At 52.1% G+C, this 22,373-nt stretch overlaps 6 protein-coding genes across 6 annotated transcripts in view; 5 read left to right on the plus strand and 1 right to left on the minus strand.

Annotated features, from left to right (window-relative positions):
• Positions 1-3,855: 3,855 nt before the first annotated feature.
• Positions 3,856-9,576, plus strand: PpBr36_04976 (uncharacterized protein; the record flags this gene model as incomplete). The annotated part of the gene is made up of 3 exons (XM_029892134.1): positions 3,856-4,089; positions 4,163-8,644; positions 8,716-9,576. Coding segments are annotated over 3 exons (5,577 nt in total), but the record flags the coding sequence as incomplete, so codon positions are not given.
• Positions 9,577-10,344: 768 nt separating this feature from the next.
• Positions 10,345-12,160, plus strand: PpBr36_04977 (uncharacterized protein; the record flags this gene model as incomplete). The annotated part of the gene is made up of 2 exons (XM_029892135.1): positions 10,345-10,966; positions 11,052-12,160. The coding sequence occupies 2 exons, from the start codon at positions 10,345-10,347 to the stop codon at positions 12,158-12,160; spliced, it is 1,731 nt and encodes a 576-aa protein (XP_029749159.1).
• A 1,592-nt stretch (positions 12,161-13,752) lies between these two features.
• PpBr36_04978 (uncharacterized protein) lies at positions 13,753-16,568 on the plus strand (the record flags this gene model as incomplete). The annotated part of the gene is made up of 5 exons (XM_029892136.1): positions 13,753-13,828; positions 13,906-13,936; positions 14,059-14,375; positions 14,467-16,176; positions 16,501-16,568. The coding sequence occupies 5 exons, from the start codon at positions 13,753-13,755 to the stop codon at positions 16,566-16,568; spliced, it is 2,202 nt and encodes a 733-aa protein (XP_029749152.1).
• Positions 16,485-17,133, minus strand: PpBr36_04979 (uncharacterized protein; the record flags this gene model as incomplete). The annotated part of the gene is made up of 2 exons (XM_029892137.1): positions 16,485-16,548; positions 16,646-17,133. 2 exons carry the CDS (start codon positions 17,131-17,133, stop codon positions 16,485-16,487), a joined length of 552 nt encoding a protein of 183 aa, XP_029749153.1.
• A 1,275-nt stretch (positions 17,134-18,408) lies between these two features.
• PpBr36_04980 (uncharacterized protein) lies at positions 18,409-19,569 on the plus strand (the record flags this gene model as incomplete). Its single annotated transcript, XM_029892138.1, has 2 exons — positions 18,409-18,829; positions 18,917-19,569. 2 exons carry the CDS (start codon positions 18,409-18,411, stop codon positions 19,567-19,569), a joined length of 1,074 nt encoding a protein of 357 aa, XP_029749319.1.
• A 2,267-nt stretch (positions 19,570-21,836) lies between these two features.
• The window catches only part of PpBr36_04981 (uncharacterized protein), a gene marked incomplete at both ends in the record, with an annotated part of 804 nt that continues 267 nt past the window's right edge, over positions 21,837-22,373 (plus strand). The window contains one exon of the mRNA XM_029892139.1: positions 21,837-22,357. Within this exon, the coding sequence (XP_029750279.1) occupies positions 21,837-22,357 (521 nt within the window). The remainder of the gene's footprint in view (positions 22,358-22,373) is intronic.

A 22,373-nucleotide genomic window follows, 5' to 3' on the forward strand; every position in this document is an offset into this window, starting at 1 on the left:
AAAATCAAGTTGAATTTGGAGGGGTGTTGCATGACATCGTCCCAATTGTTACTGGCAGTAGCCTGGAGGTGATGCCCTTGAAGGTGTGCTGTGCTAAATCCATAACCTCTTACCTCCATGCAACATTGTACCTCGAGCAAACTAAAGCTGTCTACCTCCGACCTACCCTTACCTTAGCTTTGATGGCCGGTACAAGGTACACAGTGCCGCGCCAGAGGTGGAACCTAGGAGAAACATGTTTCAATCACCGACTCATTTGACAAAGAGGCTTTGGCGCCTGCGTCAACCACACGAAAATCATTGGATTGTCGATTGAAAAAGCAACATGGGAACCCTTGGTCATTGAAGCTGCCTATACGGTGTGTTGCGGTCACTACTGATTCCAAAGAGACAGATGAGGGAACCTGAGTAATTTTATGTCCTGCAAAGTAACCTAAGCTACAAATGACCTCCACTCGCTGATCCCCTCGGCTTACAAGATGCAGGAGCTTCGATGGCATGCATATCGACAACCACGGGGCCCTCCAACGAACCCATCCACCGTCCTGTGCATCCCAAGGCCCGATCGACCTCACCTTCCTTTGTTTCACGACGGCCGTCAATCTCCGCTGTCGCGCGCTCCACGCAAGATGTGTGGCCCGTCTTGGATCGCATGCTGTACCCAGTACCCTCACTGTCTTTACAGCGAGGACACAAGGCCGCATTACTTCCTTGCGATGCAAATCACATTGCTTTTCAACCAACCATTATCCTGACCAAACTCCGAAGCTTAAGAGCAGAGCGCAAACCTACCGGTACGGGTACTAATCCAAGTAGTGCACCGGAACCCTCTTCCGACTCCCCTTTTTCTTCGCTGGTTCTCCTACCGCCATCGAAATCCAACGAAGTCATAGGAGACATGTGATGTGTAGTTTTACCATCCACGTGTAATTACGCGAACAAGAGAAACAGACTCGGGCGTCTGGATGCCCACCGACGGCGTCGTCGATCAAATGGAAAATGGAAAATGAAGGGGTCAAAAGAAACCTAACTAGGGCCAACAAAAAACAAAGGCGCACGGACACGTATCCGGGTGGGAAGACACCACGACATCAGCCCAGTCCCATTCTCCATGCATTCATCGGGCACGCATCGACTGGGCCGCGCATCGCGATGCTACTAGCGGCACGCCCTCGGACCCGCTCACCAAGGATCCTCGACAGGCATCGTGTGTCGGTTCCAGGAGTCCACGACGGTCAGATTGTCGAGGACGGCCAAAATCTCATGAAATGACAAGTAGCCTGGCTTTGGAATATGTGTCAACCAATCAAAACCAAACAATGAAAAGAAATCGAAAAAAGGGATAAGGAGTAGAAGGCGACCTGACGCCATAGCGGATTTTAGCAATACACTATCCGCAAATTCGGGGCTGGCTTGCCTGGGTACATTCAAAAATCCGCACCCAGAACATCAGATACCACACCTCTCCCTGCATGAAGGGTTCCAGCAGGGAAAATAAACACTGGGTGGGTGTGCATGTGCATCGATCGAATTAATTATCCTTACAATAGTTACTTTCAAAAAAAAAAAAAAAAAAAAAAGAACCAAGTGGTTGTCCCAGACTTTGGGATCTCGAGTCGCCTACCTTATGGAGGGTAGCAATTGCTGCCCTTCAGCTTTAGGCAGCTAGGTAGCTCTACCTACCTAACTTGCTTACCCTGCTATTTCCGCCCGAACAGGAGTGGAGGTCAGTGCTCCATCCACTGCCCTGCCAGTCAATTATCATCCACGGGCTCAGCTGCCGGCGCTGGAATAGCCGGCACGTCGCAGAATGCAACCATAACAGTGGACTGTGGAATTCAATGTGCCGCTCGACACAGCTCTACAAGCTTCCCACAGAAAAGTAAATATCAAAATGCCAAAATTGTGGGTTCTGGAACAATCGCATCTTCTTATTCGTGGTTCGTACAGTATTTGTACTAGCGAAGTACTGTGCCTGGGTTAACATTTGACAGTTTGTCTGCTTAATTGGTAGTCATCCTATCATGCATTTACTCTTTCGTATTTCGGAAGGTACTGCGAAGCTAAATCTTAGCTTTGACCTCCCATTGGGAGAACCAGCGTCTCGAAACCATGCACCATTCAAGAAAAAGTTTTAACTCAAATGGATGGATTTTCGGAGTTCGGCTAGGATGCCTAAGAATAAGTGGCGTGAGCTCAACGACCTCACATCCACCAAGTCTATATTATGTAATCATGAGATATTGGATGAAAGGAGACAAATTCATACGCGCACTGTGGTCTTCTTTCTTCTTGCGTGGTTGCAATTTGTTTGTGACAAGCCCAGCTTCAATAATTTTTCCGGTGTTGATATTGAAGAGAGAGAAAAAAAGATGGCAACCCATATTTTCTTCGTGAGCACAACAGCGCCGACATGAATATTCTCAGGCCATGCTTGCTTCCTCAGCCACGATGCGCTTCTGGTCGATTACGTCATATGTAGAACAATCGTTTAGTGGTCGCAATATTTACAGATGAACTGACATATAGCATAGCTCTTTTTTCCCTTGGCATTGGGATTTGAAGTTGGCTCCTAGCTTTCAATCCAGTCCTGTCTCTTCTCACCGCAATCCGGGGGCTTGCCGCGATTGGCACAAGAAGTTGATCAGGTGTCGCTTGCTCATGCGAGTTGTCTGATCACAGGCGGGCGTTGGCTTATTTCACTCTCCCCAGTTGTGGTAGCCACCAAGTGAGACCCTAAACTTTGAGGCGGGTCGGGGGTCGACATCTGTGGCTGCCAACCAGCCCCTGGGCAGCGCTGATGAGCGAACGCGGTGCCGCCGCCGCTGAGGTCTAAGAATACTTCTTACCAACTTCGGACGCTTGGAGTCAGTCCTCTGTGGACTCATCTTCCATCGATACCCGGCATAAGACGCAGCGTCCCACTGAGGAGGGTATATCTTATTTATTTATTTTGCCGGTTTAAGCCAAGGAAGTTCATGCGCAATGCGCGTTTAACCTGTTACTGTCTGTAGTGTCGCAATCTCAGTCGGTTAGTAAATGCTATTTTGACAACGTCAGATGTACAGTACAGTGCTTCTTACTTAGTAATACCAGCAAAACCAAAATTCCCCGGGACCAGGTTACAGCAATGCTCCCCTCCCCACCTGTCACAGGAATTAGAAAAATCGGGATTGACAGTTGTCTGGTTTCAGTCGACAAGTCGACCCGGCCTTGCCGGGAGCTGGGCTAATCGGTAGGCCTCTGTGGCGGATGCCTCGGGGTCTTGATGTGGGCCTTCTAGCCTAGACTAGAAGGATTCGGATTCGACAGGGCGAGGAACTACGGGGTGTGGGAGACCTCATCCTTTCAATTCGCGCCGTGGGCTGAAATCAAAGGAGAGATGGCGGCCCGACCTTTTTTGCTTCCTTTTCCAATTACCACTTGTTCTCTTCCCTCTCTAATTCTTGATCTCTGACTTTTCACTTCTGGATATTTGGCGGATGGAGAGAAGATGAGTAATTGCTTGAGGATAGTGAGTGACTGGTCAAAATGGTGACGCCTCACGTGATGTACTTCATTCTCCGTGCGAAGCCCACAATGGCAGGGCAGGGATTGTAGGTTGTTGGCTTGTTGGCTTACGAGATGGTAGCGACGTCGCCTTTGCCTGCCTAGAGGTCAAGATCACAAAGCAGGCAGCTTCTTCGCCACGAACCAGGTCCACGCAATGGCATACTAACTCTATATTGACGAAATTTCATTATCATCACAAGAGCAAGATATAAATCAATTTAAGCGGTTGTCCAGCAATAGATCTGAGATCGTCTTCTTTTTGTTTTTTTATCTTGTTTTAATCTCCTCTTTTGCGATACCCAGTACACGCTTTCCCCGCAGTTCCAACATCGGCCATTTTACTCCTCGCATTCACGTGCCAACTCGGGGGACGTCATGGCTACCCCAGAAGCCAAAGAACTGGCTCTGGTCGACAAAGTTGACTTTAGGATCCTCCACGTTGCAAATGACGAGAAGAAGCTGGCAGAATTACTAAAATTGTACTTGGCGCCCCTCATCCTAAAAGCTGGCAGCGAGCACTTCTCAGTGCGAAGCAAGGTAAGAAAGATATCTAACCAGCCACCTAGTCATCCCCGTTTTTTTATGCCCTGGCAGCTAACAATGTTCTTAGGTGATCCAAATATGCCAGCGGCTCAAAACATTCGTGCAACCGCCAGGCATAGTCCTACCTGTAGCTGCCCTCCTCGCGCAGTACAAGGCAACCGATTCCCCACTGGTTAGGCACCTGGATCTTACATTTATTCAGCATAGCATTGGACGTATCGATAGCTCAGAACGTGCTGAGCTTGTTTCCATAGTTCTGAAGGACATTGGCAAGAACATCAGTCCCAGTCACGCCGCTCTTTTCAACGTTGTGTTGCACATAATCCCCGACGTCAAGGTGCCGCCCAGAGGAAGCAAAGAGTCCGATGCTTTCAGGGATGAAATCGGATTATCTGACCCAGCGGACTCTGGCTATGTTGCCGAATGGCTGACAAAGCTGTTGCTGCTGAAGCAGAACTTGTCCGAGACCATGGGCCTCACGGAGGAAGACATCAAATTTCTGACCCTCGACAAACCCGAAACATGGACGGGTCTCAACAGTCTGAAGCTGGCAGAGACACGCTTGCGAGCATTGAATCTCCTCGCCAGTGGCGCGTTCACCGACAAAGAGCGGTTTTTGGCATCCATATATGCTTCTGCTAGTTCTGATGGGCGTATGTCATCTGTTGGCGACGACATGCTGAAAAGGTCAACCGTCGACCTGGAAGACAGGTCAATAGTAGAGAAATTATTCACTGCTCACCTTGGACTCCCTTCACCCTTCCGAGCCAAAATACTCAATCTTTTGAGCAGGTCAGCTACATCAGTTACATACAGAGAGAACATCCTGAACGTCGTCAAGATGGATTTGGAGGGAAGTTTTCCACACGCACCCAGCGACGACTGGGTGCGGCGAATGCAAGCTAGTGGTCTCGAGCAGACGAAACTCCACAAAGCTCTGTTCGAGTACATGAATTGGGTAGCGCGTATTGGACCGAGTAAAGGCAGCAACTTCATAACCATTGCACATCCCCTAATCGACCACCTTGTGGCTTTCATCCGAAGTCAAGGCTGGCCCGTTCCGGAAAACCTGTCCGTGGATCAGGTCAACCTCCGATACAGAGCCTACGAGACGATCGGTGTTCTGGCTAGGTCGGCAGAGGAGTTTCCCGAAGAGCCCCGCACATTTCTGCTCAGTTTCTTGTTCCGGTCACTATCAGAGGACCCTTCGGACGTCGTTGCTGCCGTCGATGGCGCACTGCCCGCAGTTGCACGCTTCTTTCAGAACCCTGGAGATGCCGAATGCTTCCACCTGCACTCAACGCTACTCACTTACATGTCGCCACCCCATGACGCGCCCGAGATAGTGCGCAGCACCCGGCCCGCGGCCGTCAAGTGTGCTAATCAATGCCTGCCATTTTCCGATGCTACCGCGCGGTGGATCGACATCCTCGCCGTAGCCAGTGCTCGTAGCGAGCGCAGGGACGTCGTTGAGGAGGGCCGCAAAGGTCTAGACCCGTGGACATACTACGCCAATGAGGAATCCGCCCATGCCAAGCTTCCCGACTGGGTCGAGATGGTTCGGACTTATTTTACCGAGCGTATCTCCTCAGCTGACGACCACGTGGATAAGAAAGCGAAGGATGACCACCCGACCTCGCCATTCTTCGCCAATTTTGGAGGGGACAAACTGCATGCCTACCCACTCACCGTGACATACTGCACTCGAATCTTGTTCTTGATGGCGTTAGGAGATAGCTTCAAGGTCCAGCCTGGTTGGGAGCTGCAGCTGGAGAACAAAGTCCGGTCTGATCTCGAAGCTCGTAGGACGATTCGTCACTATCTGGCAAACGCCCACGACAGTTTGCCTCGGGCGTCTGATGCAACAACAATGCCCAGCACAGCGCTTCTTACTCTACTAACAGCTGCGCTGGAGGGCATGTTGCTTCAGGACAATGATGAAATCGTCAACGAATGTGCGCAGAGCTTCGTCGACCTTGCTTCATTGGCTCCCAAAGCAGTCCTGCGGTCTTTGGTCGGCCGCGCTGAGGATCTGTTGCCGCTGGTTATGTCCCACAAGTCTGATTTGCGACTGCTTGGTTCTCGGGCGTGCGCAATTCTTGGCGCACATCCTGCTAAAGGGCAGACGGCTACGATGGAAATTTACGAGCGCCTTATGGCCGAGTTTGAGTCACAGAGTCCTGCAATTGGCAGTGAGGCAAAGACCCAGGGGTCACTGCTCTGCATGGCACATCTTGCCTCGAGATTGATATACTATTACGGTCTAAACCATCCATCAGGAGAGGCTTCGACACCCCTGATGGACAAAATCCGACGCAATACCGTTTTTAAGGCTTCCTCGCTGGCTCGACGCAACTCCACATATCAGGCCATGTCACAATTCTGGACTGCTGGTCTTTCATGTCTCTCTCAAGATGATGCTCGGAAAAAATTGGCTGCGGAGTGGGTTGAATTACTTTCTTCCGAGGCCAAGAAATCCAACGACAAGGCAATCGTCGGCCTCGGTCGCCTCGCAATAGCTCTCGATGATACAAACGACAACGACTCGTCCATTGTTACTGACATCCTGTCCAGACTATACGAACTTCACGAAATCAAGCAGACAGAAGTTCAGTTTGCTGTAGGCGAAGCCATAACAGCTGCAGTTGCCTGCTGGGACTCGGAGGTTGTGCAACTCACTTTGGATGTCGAGCCTAAAGACAACTCTTACCTCATCGGCAAGCGCGGCGCGAGGGTATCGGAGCTGTTGAACAAGCTTCTGCAGGACTGCAAGACGACCAAGCCTTCCCTTCTAAAGGCCTCAGGCATATGGCTGTTTTGCCTGATTCAGAACTGTTCTCATCTCCCCGAGATCCAGTTCAAGTTGCGCGAGAGCCAGGTTGCGTTCATGCGGCTTTTGAGTGCGCGCGATGAAATCGTTCAGGAGACTGCGAGCCGCGGTCTTGCGTTGGTGTACGAGCGCGGTGACCCCGCGCTGCGAGAAGATCTGGTCAAGGATCTCGTCGCTGCTTTCACCGGATCTGGGCCAAAGCTTGAGGTCGACAAGGATACTGAACTATTTGATGCAGGAGCGCTACCTACTGGCGAAGGTAAGAGCATTACATCCTACAAAGACATCGTCAGTCTGGCCAACGAGGTCGGTGACCAGAGTCTCATTTACAAGTTCATGTCCCTGGCAACCAACGCCGCGACATGGTCCACGCGTTCGGCGTTTGGGCGTTTCGGCCTCAGCAATATCTTATCAGAGTCGGAGGTTGATCCGAAGCTCTATCCAAAACTTTATCGGTACCGATTCGATCCCAACATGAACGTACAAAAGTCGATGAACGATATCTGGAAAGCACTTGTAAAGGACTCTTCGGCTGTCATCGACACCCACTTTGAGGCCATCCTCTCTGATCTCCTCAAGAGCATACTGGGCAAGGAGTGGCGAGTGCGCCAAGCTAGTTGTGCAGCCATCGCAGACCTCATTGGCGGACAGAAGTTTGACAGATACAAGGAGCACTACCAAGACATTTGGAGCGCCGCTTTGCGAGTCCTAGACGACGTCAAGGCCTCCGTTCGTGAGGCAGCTATGGGTCTTTGCATGAACCTTTCCAATACCTTGGTGCGGCAGCTCGAGGAGTCGAGCAGCGCCGCAGCTTCCAAAACAGCCACTGCAATGATAGGACAAGCCCTTCCATTCCTGCTTTCTGACAAGGGCATTGAAAGTGGTGTTGAAGAAGTAAAAGGTCTCGCCATCATAACTGTGATGAAGATTGCGAAGAACGGCGGCGTGGCGCTCCGGCCATACATCGCTGACATGGTGACGCACTTGCTGAATCTTCTGAGCACCATCGAGCCGGACGCTCTTAATTACTACTACCAGCGGTCTGGCGAAGAGTCTCGGGAAAAGATTGACAAGCTGCGCAGTTCGTTTGTCTCACAGTCGCCTATTTTCGTCGCCATCGAAGATGCGTTGCGCCAGGTCGACGCCGAAGTTATGCCCAAGCTGCTGTCAGGAGTCGAAGAAACCATCAAGAGCGCCATCGGCATGCCGACCAAAATCGGGTGCAGCAATCTGCTATCGTCCTTGTCCATCCGGCACGCCGTTGACTTTGCTCCACATTCAGACCGGTTTCTGAAACTCATGTACAAGTGCGTCCTTGACCGCAACGACGAGGTCAGCCGCGCGTACGCAAAGGCCGCCGCATACATGATGCGTGTGGCGCCCGACGGAGCGCGCCTCAAGTTTGTGGAACATTTTGCGGACCTGTATTTCGCGTCTGAGGACGAGGGCCGTCGGCGCAAGGTTGGCGACGTCGTGCTGGCGCTGTCCAAGATCTCGCCTGACCATTTCAACGCACTTGAGGCGCAGCTCCTCCCTCTCGCATATCTGGGCAAACACGATGCTGAAGAGTATGTCGCCACTTGCTTTTCCGAGGTATGGGACAAGCATGCCGGCAGCGCGAGGAGCGTCGTGCGCTACGTGGATGAGATCATAGGGCTCGTGGAGCGGGCGCTGGGTGCGGCGCAGTGGGCGCTGAAGCATGCCGGTGCTCTGACTACGGTGAGTCTTTTTTTTTTTTTTTTCAGCACTTTCGCATTTGACTTGCTTTGCTAACTTTTCCGCAATCGCAGGGTTCAATGGTCAAGGGGGTCCTGGAGGGTGCAAGCCTTAGTGCTGGGACAGCAGCGTCGCGCCTGGATAAGATTTGGCCAACATTTGAGAAGTCACTACTACTCAAAACTTTTGATGGGAAAGAGAAGCTCCTAGACCCGCTGGCTGACATGGCAGAAAAGGGTTTCGGAGACAATACGGTACTAAAAAAGATCGTTGTACGTGAGGCGAAGCGGAACAACGACACGTACCGTGTGCATGCATTCAAGTGCCTTTGGAGGTTCGCAAAGTCTCGCAAGCAGATGGATATGCTGGATGACATCGTGAGCATCGTAACGCCGCACCTCGACGCACTCAAGGACGAGGACAGGATGGATGTGGATGGGGATAAGGGGCGCGAAGATCTTGTAACCAAGACGGCTACAGTGTCTGTGGAGGCTGTGGCTAGGGGCTACTGCCGGGAGAAGATTGAGGTCGAGCCAGAGGCCGTCCTGAAACGGGTAATCTCGGCGTTAGGGCCCTACCTTGCCAGCACCCAATTTGACCGCGTTCGTAGGGAGGTGTGGTACAGCTGCGCCGCGGACCTTCTCGACGATGCAAAGGGCGGTGCTGCGCAGCAACCAGCTTCTGCCCTCGACACCGCTGTGAAGATCCTGAACACGCTCGATTTGGATGCTCCAGACGTCGGCACAGAGGATCAGCGGGCTGTGAGAATGAGGGCAGTGGATGCCTTCGTTGAGGCTTGCAAGAAGGGCGTGTTTGGGGCTATTGGCGATGCGCAGTTGTTGAAGCTCCTGAAAGAAAAGCTGGATGCCGCTGCCTCGGCTGAGAGGTCGCTGGCTGTGAAGGGGTCCATTGCACAGATACTGGGGAAACTTTGAAGGGGGTTCGGTTATTATCTTCTGGTACCTGGGGGCAGCGTTGCCGAGGCATTAATGAGCTGAGTTGGAACGTTATCGGAATCTTGATATGAATAGCCTCTGGAGGGACCATGCAAGAGGCAAACCAGAAGGTAAACGAGGGGGGATATGTACTTCATTTAAACACGACTGATCCCAACACATAATGGCTTGGCTACTACTGTTACCCGGGTACGCAGTATGCTTGTTTCTGTGCAATGCATTTTCTCTACTGACCTATACCGCCTTCGTGCTGTGCGTTGCAGGCTGATACACCATAAGCCTGGCATATTGTGCTTGACCAAGCGTTCATTAGGCAAAAGTAAACGAGCGATAGGTCGTCGTCGCATTAGGGATCACGTGGGAAGTGGTGACTCTAACACGTGACATCGCGCTTAGCGGGGTTTCTCGATTGCATTCTACCTACCGAAGGATGTGGTGGAGCCGCCCGCAGTTGCGTCACTCGCGGGCAACCTGGGCACGGAGCTATTTCTCTCTCGACGAAACCTCAGCATCCGTCGGTTAACACTCCAAACCTATAATCGTTCATTCTTTTCAAAGCCGCGCATTCCACTCGAGGCACCTTGTTAGAATATAGAATCCACATACAGCTTCCTAGAAAGTTTCATAGGAAACGCCCTGCCACAAACGCCTGCTTGTCCATCGCACGGGCGGACTTTTGTCGATTTCACCACACCCGTCACGCACCCGCTATCCAGCAAGCCTCTCGACAGACACACAACGTCCACCATGGCCGACGAGGCGCTGGCATCGGTGATGGCCTTCACGGGCGCGACCGAGCCAGTTGCCCGCCACCTTCTCCAGCTGAGCGACAACGACACGATGCAAGCCTGTCAGCTCTTTTTTGAGCAGCCCGACATTGTCAGTTCGCTTAACGCCGCGAGTAGCTCGACGGGACCTTCCTCGACGGGACCTTCCTCGACCGCCGCACCCGCCCAGTCTTCACGCTCGAGATCTGCCGGAAGAGAAGATGCCCAGGGCGTCATTCACATTGACGAAAGCGACGATGAAGGTGATGTGCAGATGGGCGGAACACCAGGGCCCCGGGCGGCTTTGGATGACGACTTTGAGGCGTCGGGGGCGGCCGCGGCCGCGAGGTCGGCGCAGGAAGATGAGGACGCGGCAATGGCGCGTCGTCTACAGGAAGAACTCTACGGCGCCGGCGGAGCTGGAGGCTCGGCTGGGCTTGGCGATGACGAGGTGCGCGCCCCGATCGGGCGGACAACGGAGACGTTGGTCGCGCCGGAGTTTGGAGGCCTTTCTGGTGGCATGTACGCGGGAGGTGAAGAAGACGAAGCCGACGCAGAAGCATTTCTTGAGGAGATGCGGCGGAGAAGGCGCGAGCAGCAGGGTAAGTTGCGGTCGATTTTACCGCTTCGCAAATCACACATATTCCACTGATTTCACAGACTGATCTTCATTACCAAACAATGCAGCCTCAGGAGCCTATCGTGCTACTCGGTCAGAAAACCCCGCCAATCCTTTTTCGCAGTCTGTTTGGGATGAAGGTCCTCCGGGCAGGGCTGGCGGGTCAGCTGGGGCGCAGTCTGCAACTAGCAGAAGGCTGGCAGAATTGTACAGACCGCCGCGGGAGATCCTTACACACCTCGACTGGGACGACACAAGAGACGAGGGCAAGGATCAAAAGAAGTGGATCCTCGTCAACCTCCAAGACATGGCCGATTTCCGCTGCCAGATGCTGAACCGAGATGTGTGGAAAGACGAAGGTGTGCAGCAGATCATCCGGGAGAAGTTTTTATTTCTGCAATACGACAAGGATCTCGGTAATGCACGGCAGTTCATTCAGCTTTACCTGCCTAACGAGCAACACCTCAACTCGGATATCTACCCGTACATTGCAGTTGTTGATCCTCGAACTGGCGAACAGATGAAAGTATGGTCCGGGCAAGATTGCCCGACGGCAGCTACCGATTTCAAGGAGAAACTTGAGGACTTCCTGGAAAGATATAGGTTCTCAGGCAAGAACCCCGTGGCGACCACGAAAGCACCCAAGCGCGTGGTCAAGGATGTCGACCGCATGACAGAGGACGAGATGCTCCAACTAGCGATGCAGAATAGTCTGGCGACGGCCAATAATGGGTCTGGGGAGTCTTCCTCGCGGCCAAGCATTCAAGACCCGGACGAGCTCACAAAGTCGACTGGTTCGTCCGACAAAGGGAAAAACAAGGCTGTCGAGGAACAGACACCGGCGGCCCCACCAGCAGACGAGCAGCAAGACTCGGCTTGGGCCAAGATAGCCTCGGATCGACCACATTCGGAGCCTGCAGCAGGCACTGCGGGAGTCACGCGTATCCAATTCATGAGCCCGAGCGGCAAGGTGGTACGACGATTTGCTGTCACGGATCCGGTGCGGCGGTTGTACGAGTGGTTAAAAGCGGAGCCGCTTGGCGGAGAAGATAAGGCTGGCGTCGAGTTTGAGATAAAGCGCGTCCCTCAAGGAACGGATCTCATTGTGGATCTGGACAAGACGATAGAGGAGGCAGGTATCAAACAGTCGTCTCTCGCAGTGGAGTTTGTGGGGTGAGAATAGAGGGTGTTGCGCAGTAGGCATGGCGGGTTGAATGGCATTATTCGATTTTTCGTGGAGATTCGGCTTGGGAATAGACTTGAATGGTGATGGGAAAGGTGTTTTGGTCTTATTTTTTTTTTTTTTTTTTTTTTTTCCCTTGGTCTTTTTTTTTCCTCGATTGGTATTTTCTTTCTTCTTCTTTCGCTCTTTCACTAGTTTCTTGGTGTCTGAAACATACGAGTTTGCTTGACGACCATATCATTGCAAACATCTAGCCTCATCCAGACAATGTCTATTGCATTATTGCCCAACGCAGATGAATAAATGACGTCCCAACCACGTGGGCAGATGAGATTATAGTTTGATATCTGTTGACCACCTAGTGCGGCGGTGAAAGGTCGGGAAACAGTGCTCTACTGCTAGTTTATTTGGATGGTCGTATCGATGTCGCGTGATGCTAGGCCAGCTCCTTGCCCTTGCACGCCCTCGTGCTCCTGAGAGACACTAATTAGGTAAGTGGGTTTGTTGCAGAATTGGAATAGTTTGCTACTTCAGCCAATCTAGAATTGTTCCAATTGCCTCCATTCTACTCAATACTATTTTGTATAAACCTCCTCTTAAAAAGATGAAGAAAAAAACGTAACTCTTTTATTTCTCACGTATGCACATGCAAAAGCAAGTTAGTTGGTATTGTTATCAGTCAGTCATCACCCTATCTGAAAGTACAGTAGGTTGGAATGCCCAAAGATTGTTTGTGGTTGCATTCGCACCACAACAGGGCTGGCCGCCCGCCCACCGCCCACCACACTAGTACCACCCCACCTCTTTTGACAAGGCGCCCCGGTCTGGTCCTTGAACGCAACGACGAATCACAGTAGGTGTATGATGGAGGGGCGGGGAAGGAAACGACCGATGAACGACATTGAAAATCGACGCAGAAGCCTGGTTGGTGCTTGCCCGTCCAATACCGTTGCGAAATAAACAAACAACGAAAGAGCCCTTTCTCGCTGTCGCCCTGACGCCCTAAGGCTGGCGCAACATTCTTGCTTCGATCTTTGAGTTGGATTCGTAAACCTTTCTTTTTCTTCTCCCATTTGTTCTTCTCTCAGTCCCAGCTCCGCGGTTCGCTTGCATTAGAGGCGTCACAGGCAGCTGCTCCCTATCCAGGTACCTCAACCCACGCAGGGAATCGATAAACCCCTGGCTCCCTTTTCCCCCCTTGCAACCCACAGCGTCAGCTGTGAGGCGGACGGGCATCCTCGACCTCTCGACAAAGCCCAACCAGGCGCCCATTCCCTTACTTGCCCGAAGCTCCGTGAATTTTTGCGACCTTTTCGATTTAGTGCCTGTACCCGACAGCATAATATCCAGGCATAGTGAACAACTCCTACCGGGTGGTCAAGGTCCGAACGCATTCTAGATTACGATAAGGCGCTCCGCCCCGCGAAGCTGATAGCTGCCCCCCGACATCCACGATTGATCGCACAAAACTTCGCAACAGACGACCAAGCCACTCAAAGTGGCTTGAAGTGGGTTCGTGGCAGCTTCGACGCCGGCCAACATAATTTCAATCCGCCGCGCCCTCGCCCATTTTCTGGTTGGACGACATGGGGGATCGGGACCGGGATTACGAGGAGGGATCTCCCGACCCGGAGTCACTCTACACCAAGGAATACTGCATCGGTACGACACCATTTGTGGGAGGTCTGCCTATGGCGGTGGATTGAACAGTTAGCTGACCCAACCGTTGTGCTTGACAGGTGGAGGAAGCTTCGGAAAGGTCTACAAAGGGTACATATAGCCTGTACTGCTCCTCTGCTGCCGTGGCTCACTCGCGCGCGCGAAGAGTCCATGCTGCAGCTCAGAATACCAATATAGTAGCAAAAGCTAACGGTTCCCTCTCAATGTCCCAGAGTGGACAAGCGAACAGGCCATGCAGTTGCCATCAAGATCATTGATATCGAGAGTGCCGAAGACGAGGTCGAGGATATCATACAAGAGATTGCGATTCTGTCAGAGCTTCAGTCACCATATGTCACCAAGTATTATGGGTCATACGCAAAGGGGGCCGAGCTATGGATTGTCATGGAGTTCTGCTCCGGTGGAAGCTGCGCCGACCTCATGAAGCCCGGTTTGATCGGCGAGGAGTACATTGCTATCGTTGTACGAGAGCTGTTGCTCGGACTAGACTACCTCCATGCGGACAAAAAGCTTCATCGGGACGTCAAAGGTGAGATTTGGGCTCAACCCGAACGGCGCCAGATGCAACTGGTGGGGGCCATATGAAACTCCGCTAACGCCAACGGGTCTATATAAACTAGCTGCAAATGTGTTACTTGCAGCCAATGGACAAGTCAAGTTAGCAGATTTCGGCGTCTCGGGCCAGCTGAGCGCCACCATGACCAAGAAGAACACATTCGTAGGCACACCCTTCTGGATGGCGCCCGAAGTGATAAAACAAAGCGGCTACGATCACAAGGCAGATATCTGGTCACTGGGTATTACAGCTCTCGAACTAGCCAACGGCGAGCCGCCGTATGCCGACATTCATCCGATGAAGGTTCTGTTCTTGATCCCCAAGAATCCACCCCCGCGCCTTGAAGGAAACTTCACCAAGGCCTTCAAGGACTTTATCGAGCTATGTCTGCAGCGCGACCCAAAGGACAGGCCCTCCGCCAGGGAGCTGCTGCGGCACCCGTTCGTCCGTCACGCCAAAAAGACGAGCTATCTGACAGAGTTGATCGAGCGCCACAGCCGCTGGAGCTCGACGCACAAGAGCGAGAACGATGAGGAATTAGACAGTCAGTCAGACGATGAGCAACAGCGTCAACAGCAGGCTGCTGACCGGGCGGCGGTCAATGAGGACATGTGGGACTTTGGTACCGTCAGGCTTGTTGGCGAGCGTGGCCACATCATTCACCGCCCGGGACTGCTCAATCCCCTGGACGAGTCTGCCACCAATGCGCGGGCAACGAGAGCCCACGAGACAGAATTCGAGCAAAGTCGCCAACGGCATCGTAGCGAGAGCCCAACCAAGAGGCTGTCGCAACAGCAGTTGGACAATGACACGGTCAAGTCAAGACAGGTCAGCCCCCAAAGGAGACCAGTCCCGAGTTCGCCAGGGAAAACAACAGTACAGAAAATAGAAAGAGAGCCAGAGACACCGAGGGCAGTCTTAAAGCCAGCCCCTGTCAGCTTCGACAGTGCGCCCTCGCCAGATTACGATAGAGAGCTACAACAGCAGTTACAGCGCGAGATGAATGGGATGAACATCGGTGATATGATAGAGCCCGGTCACAAAGAGAGGACGGGATTGATACCAAAGACAGGACCGGCTGCTTCTCAAGCTCAGAAGCCACTGGCCCATATAGGCCCAATTAAGCTGCCAGAAATACCACCATTTCGTGGTAAACACGCGGGATCCAGTCAACCTGCAGCACAGCCACAAACGCGCCAATACCAACCACCACAGCCAAGGCAAATGCAACAGCACGAACTTCCTCCTCAGCCACCATACCGAGCACGAGATGACACCCCCGAGCCACCGCAGCACCAACAGTTACCCACGCCACGGCCCTTGCAAACACAAGCACTACAGCACCAGCAGCAGCAGCAGCAGCAGCAGCAGCAACCAGGCACACCACAGCACCAGGACTTCCCCTCGCCGGCGCCGGCGCCGCCCAACGGGGAGATGGACGCCCTCAACGATGTCATCTTCCCCGCGCTTGAGGAGGCGCTCAAAAGGCGGCAGATTCGACTTCAGCAACAAATTCAAGCGATGCCACCCGGTGCGCCGTCACAGTTCGCCGGCGGTGCCCCCGCCCCCACCCCACGGCAGCAGCGGGCAGAGGCGGCGCACGAAAAGATACGGAAGCTCGTATACCGGCTCGCGCACATGTGCAAGGAGATCGACCACTATGACAAGTCTGAGCCGGTCCATATGGACACGGGCAAGGACGCAGGAGGTACATTCCTTGAGGGGTTTTTGGAGGAGATCATGTTGAGGGTCGAACCGTTTGATGAAGGCGAGGGTTAAACAAATATGCATTATCCACTTGTATTTGCTTTTTTCGGGTTTCCTTAGGCGTCTCTTAGATCAACTTTGGTCTGTGTTTGTGTTCCCTAACCGGACATGCATGGCCTCTGTGGAGTTTTGTGAGGAGCCCGTGGGGATTTTATCTTTGGCGGATGGCAGACCCTGCCTGGTTTCTTTCCATTCTTGATTTTAGACACTGAGCATCTACACATTTATTCGTTGTCTGGCCCACTTCGAGCGTCCATGATGAAACCTGTGCTTGCTAAATTCTAAATGTTACAAAAGACTCTGCGTTGGCTGGTACTATACCTGTTCCCAGGCAACACCACGAGGAGGTCCAGAGTCATTGGTCGCCCAATAAAAATGCCTGCGAGAAAAGAAACATGATGGAATTGGTAGCGAGACATGAAAAACTAAAGAAAAAAAGAAAAAAAAAAAAAAACTTTGCACAGAGCAATTATTACTCCCTAGAATAAATTTGGCGGCGGCGGCTGGCTTGGTTCGAGCCATTCCTCTCGCAGACCACCAGCTCGGTTCCCGAACCCGTGCCGCCCGAACCACACTGCTCGGGCTCTGTCGGCCCACGGCTCGTCTTGACCTTTGCCACAAGGCGGCCCAAGGCCAGGCAGTCCCAGAACAGCCCGCACGCTCCCAAAACAAACGCACCGAATTCCCAAAGGCCGGCGAAAGCCGCCTTCATCTCCCTCCCCAGGCATCTCCACCCCTCCACCCAAAGCTTGGTGACGACGTAGGTCGTCACCTTCACCAGCAGAGCTGAGATGGCCATCCCCAGGACCGTGAGGAGCCAAAGCTCCCCACTGGGCACTGCGGCGGCCAAGACGGCAGCTGCCAGGTGCTTTGCGGCGCCAGTGATGGCGTCCGCAAGGACTTCCGTCGCCTCCCGGAGGATCTCCGTGGCCTCCGCATCAATATTCACCTCGATAGTCACCATATTGTGGTGACTTCGGGTGGTATCTCTGGTTTCTATCTGTGTCTTCTTTTGTCAGTGATTGTTAGCTCTCTTGTTGCATGCCAGAAAAGAAATCATGTCTGGCCAGGAAATTGCAGCCAGCGGCCCAGAATATATAGGCCGATTTCTCCCTTGGAAAGCTGGATTATTCCTGCAAATTTACATGGCCAAGTCCTTCCTTGGTAGTGGACATATGACCAGTTGAACGTCTTTGAAAAAAGTCAGTTGCAATACGAGTGAGGCAGAGAACGTTTCACGCCTGCCTTTTTGTCATTTGGATGCTTCTTGCCCAGCTCTCAGGCCAAATTTTGATGTTGAAATCTAAGCCAAGAGGTATCTTGGACGTGCTACCTATCCCATCATCGACCATGTGGACTTCTGAAATTCAATTCTTGTCCGAAACATTGATGTTTGAAATCTATAAGCAGCCATCCTTTCCCAGTCAACATACAAGAAAGGACTCAGCACGTGCTACATTGTTCTCTACTATTACAGTTTTGTCGACTCAACAACTGCTACTCGGGTTTTTCGGCTGCCTCTCGATCCGTATCTTGCTGTCTCGCTCTCTGGTTCTCTTGCTCTCTCGCTCTACAGCTCAGCCACCGTCAGGCAAACAAAAAAACTCTTGGTGTCATCCTGAAACAATTGGCATGTCAAAAAGCCACCTCGGTGCGTTCTATCAAGTCTCTCTACCTGTCTTAGTGGTTGTTAGCTCTCTGTTGCCGTTGTCGACATACAACATGTGGTTGCTCAGCCACAAATTTGGCATATCGTCTCCTTATTTTCATCTTTTGAATTTTTTTCAGCCACTTCTTTTGCATTGGCGACCAAGTTCTACTTTCAGCACTGAAGTGCATGTGTTCAGCAAAATAGGTTCGCCAGAAAGGTTTATCTGAGGTAAGTTGCGGCAACGCAGCATTCAAAGACATGTCAATGTTTAATTTCTTGGACTTATTTTTTCGCTTTCATGTGCTGACCTATCATCTTTTACAGTTCACACCAACAATAGCGATTCCTTCCACAGGCTTGACGCCATGGGGACCTCTCTGTGTCATGCAGGAGACTTGCATCACAAAACCCTACTTGAATGCACGCCTAGCCGCCCACATACCTACCGATTTCTCTGTCCAAGCTTTGATATACATCTTGGCATCTTGTCGTCAGACAATTGTAGCTTTCGTGTTTACTAAACCCCATCAAACATCATTTTCGCAACGTACACAGAGGGTGAAAGCCGAGGAAAAGTCTATCATCAAGATGGGCCACACACTGAGCTCACAAAGACAAGGATATGAGAGGATCCCCGAGGATCACAGACATGCTTTCAAGGGCTCAGAAGCCAAAGATGGCAAGACGGAAAATATGGCCACAAACCCCGACCCGCTCATTCGGCCGATCCTCCGCAATCTGGCAGAATGCCCAGTCTACCGTCTCCCAGAGGAAGTGCTGTTGAATATAATTCAACACCTGCCCAGCTTAGAAGATGAAGAGTCTCTCAGGATCTCTTGCCGGCTGTTTCTACGGCTCTACAAGACATCTGTGGCCCTCCCGATACACGAAGCTCGGATGACTGCCTCGCCCGATCCAGGCATTGAAGAATTTCTCAAGAGGCGTCTGGCGTGGAAGTATCATGATCTGACTACATCTTGTCGCTTTCAGCAGGACAAAATTGCTGAACGTTTCTGAGAGGGATGCGATGCTGCCCGGCTTGCAAAAGACTGGAATCAAAGAATGGATCAAGCGCTGATGTACTATCATTGCTCAGGTTGCGGCGTCGACCACCGCTCATGGCTTTTTTCGGCTGCTCAGCGACGCATGTCGAGCGAGCTGCGCGTCTGTATTGGACACCAGGGATACATGCGTCTATGTGACCATAAGACAGCAGCATGGGCCGAGATTATGGCTAAGACTGGTCTGCTCGATTCGGCTACTCATGATCGAGTGCATATCGTAGAGACGATGCTCGCGTGTAAGCACTGGAGCCACGATACTGGAGGTCGCCTCCTTTCCGAGATAAGGCACAAGACTCGAGGATGTTCTGACAGGCTAGCTCTTACAGCAAGAGCAGGCGGCCAGAACAGCAGAGGAGGCGGTGGGCGCATATCACTGACAGTAACGTGGGACGCATACATTCCAGACGTCATCCCACCAAAAGTGCCTGACGATGATGGTTCTCAACCCAAGCCACGAGTAGATGGCGCGATTCTGCGTCGTCAGCTCGCGAGCCTACGTGAGAACACAGGCAAGTACATATTCTCGGATCCACTCTACCAGCGAAACGGTAGCAACACCCTCCTGGAGCCTTTCTCGTTTGACTTGGGGCTACTGCGACTGCATCCACATCGCTGGCTCGGAGGCCCTGCCTCAGCATCTGAAACTGGCAGAGCCCGAGCGCAAGACTTCCTGGAAAGAGTGTGAGGGCGGCCGAAATAGCGCTTCAACCTCAGCTTTGTCGGAAAAATTTCCTCTGCACTCTCAATCCAACCCAAATGTTCCCGGCCGCTTTCTTGGGCAGCGAGTCAAGATATACAACAATCCGGTCATGTCTCTCCATCTAAGGCGATCAGGACCCCTAGGACGTTGCCCATCATCATGGATGATGTCACTAGATCCAGAGTCTTATGATATCGAATCGGATCACGAAGGCCTGAATGTTTATTGGTGCAGACAGCCTGGATGCGTCAACTACTTGCGATTGCCTAAGAGACTCTGGATGGATGACGACACCAAGTCTTGCCCCCGACTTTGCCAGTAGGCAAGGTTCCTAAAGTGATGGACATGTCGCTCTGGTTTGATAGCTTCAAGTAGTCAAACGTAGCTCCTTTGTTAACAGTTGTCCCTGATGCAGCATGCACATCAGGGTCGATGAAGAAGGCGGACGAAGGAGTCAAATGGCGAATCTGCGAGCAATCTTCCCTACTCCCAGTGTGAACTGTCTTCTCGGGTGACCCTTACAGGGAGGCAATACTCTACTGATGCTGGAAATATTAGAGAGTAAGTGACTATGATGCTCAGGAAAATTGGTGGCAGAAGCATGCAGGGATTCATCCTGCTATCTGCAATTAAATGTCTGGCTCCAATACGTCCAGGACACATTGTCGGTCCCATGCAGAGATGATGTCGTACAGCAGGCTTATGGGGGTGGGAGAAACAAACATGTCAGTATCTTCTATTCTGTTGCTTCCAGCCACATCTCCCTGGCCTTCTCTTGTTTTGCACAACTTGGCATTTTAGTGCTTTGAAATTCCCTAATACGACTGATTGCCCGGGCAGCGTCATCCTGGATCTGCTTCAAGCGACGCGTTTGATTTTCACAAAGATCCCCGCCCCGATTGGCCTCTGCACAGGTCACGGTGCGACTTGATAGATTTGCCGAGAAGCAACGCCATCCAAGACACTGTCTAGTTCACATTTGGTATCGGGACATGAGTGCGTTTGCGTCAGCAATGTCGTCAGGGAACCGGCAATCGGGCCCTTTTTTTTTTTTTTTTTTTTTTCTTGTCTGGCAGGATTCCGAGACTGTCTTCGTGTGAAAGAACAGATTTGCTGGCGAGATCGTATCGAGGATCATTCTGATCGTGTTCGGGGGGGAAGCTCGTTACGACCTTGCCATTCTGGTCGGCTGCTACCAGAGGGCGATCTACTTTTTTTTTCCCAGGGTTGTATGACGACACGGTTTGGTGGCACTTGTACGCATGTACCGCGGCCGCGTCCTCCACCGTGTGATCGTGGCTTTTCTGTACTCTATTTCCACAGGCGAACCATGCTGAGAAAGCATGGATTTTGAACGTCTTGGACAAGTGTTGCGACGTTATGTGGATGCGGATGAATGTCGAGAATTGCGTTGGATGTTGGGTCAAAGAAGAGTTAAGAAAAAAAGAAAGTTACAGTCTTTGAGTACTCTTTTATTGATTGCTGCTGCTTCTGTCGCCATCCGTACATGACGCCAGGTTGCGGCCAAACAAGGTAGCACCCGCGCCTATTCCGGAGTATGACTACGCCTCTCTGTAAAAGATATCGGGCCGGGCTTGACGGCGGTGAGGGTCAGCTTTGCGAGTAGGCTGGCAGGGAATGTCGAAATCAAACAAAGTTAATTGGATGATGGCTGGGTCGGCTATGATTCCATGACCTTTTTTTTTACTTGCCTAACTCGCACGGACTCTTGTGATACCGGAAAATCGTATAGGGGGCTGGGGAAGGCAGCCAGGATCTGTGATAGGATCATTCAGCAGAAGAACCAACTGGAGAACATAGTCCAGGCCTTGCTGCAGACACCGTAGAGGATGTCTCTCGGAAGAGGATGTCCAAGCTGTACTCACATCAAATCCTTTGATTTTTTTTTCTCTTCACTCTGCGTCACTCTGGTGGGCGTCTATAAAGAGGATCGGCCTAGCCGAACTTTTCCATAGTTGCCTATCTGCCTCCTTTGCTCAAACTGCTTGCAAACTTTGGACTCACACCCTACCACAAGATAGGGCATACATACATTATAGATACATCCAGTCATCTCAAACCTTGCTGAGCAACTCTATCACATTTTGCTGCAGCTCATTTTCAATATTTGTACTACCAATCTCTCTAAGCCGGCCAACCCCCCCATAGCACACCTAATTTCCCCTACGTTTGACCAAGGAAACCCCAACACCACCCCTAACCTACCAAAACAACCAAAACACCGTTCGACAATGGCTCGTTCGGTCACACAACTCTTGCCAAAACTCTTCCTCCTGATCACCTTCCTGAGCATAGCCAGCTCCTACCCCACCGCCACCAACCGCCTCCTCCTCCTACCCCGCGATCCCAAAGACTGCACCGCCCCGGACGCCAACTGCACGTGCCAGGAGTGGACCTTTGCGTCCAAGGACTGGACGGTGGCCAACTTTGCCTACCGCATCTCGGTCCCCGTCTTCACCCCGCAAGACGAACAAGAAGAAGAAGAAGAAGAAGCCTCGCGGCTGGAGCCGGTCCCGTTCGCCAGCCTCGTCACCTTTGTCGTTCAGAACAAGGCGCTCGACTACAACGCCGTCTGCAACGCCACCAGCACCGGACAGGACCAACAGGACGCCGACGCCTCGTTCGACGGCGAGGAGTGGTACGACTGCGTCCAGGACAAGGCCGGCGAGGAAGGCGTGACGAGCTTCAGCTACGACAGGGCCAGAGACAGGCTCGAGGTCAAGCAGACCTGGGAGTGCCTCCACGAGGGATAGTGAGTAGCGGAAACC

This window comes from Pyricularia pennisetigena, chromosome 6 (genome assembly GCF_004337985.1).
Source record: "Pyricularia pennisetigena strain Br36 chromosome 6, whole genome shotgun sequence".
NCBI lineage: Eukaryota > Fungi > Ascomycota > Sordariomycetes > Magnaporthales > Pyriculariaceae > Pyricularia > Pyricularia pennisetigena.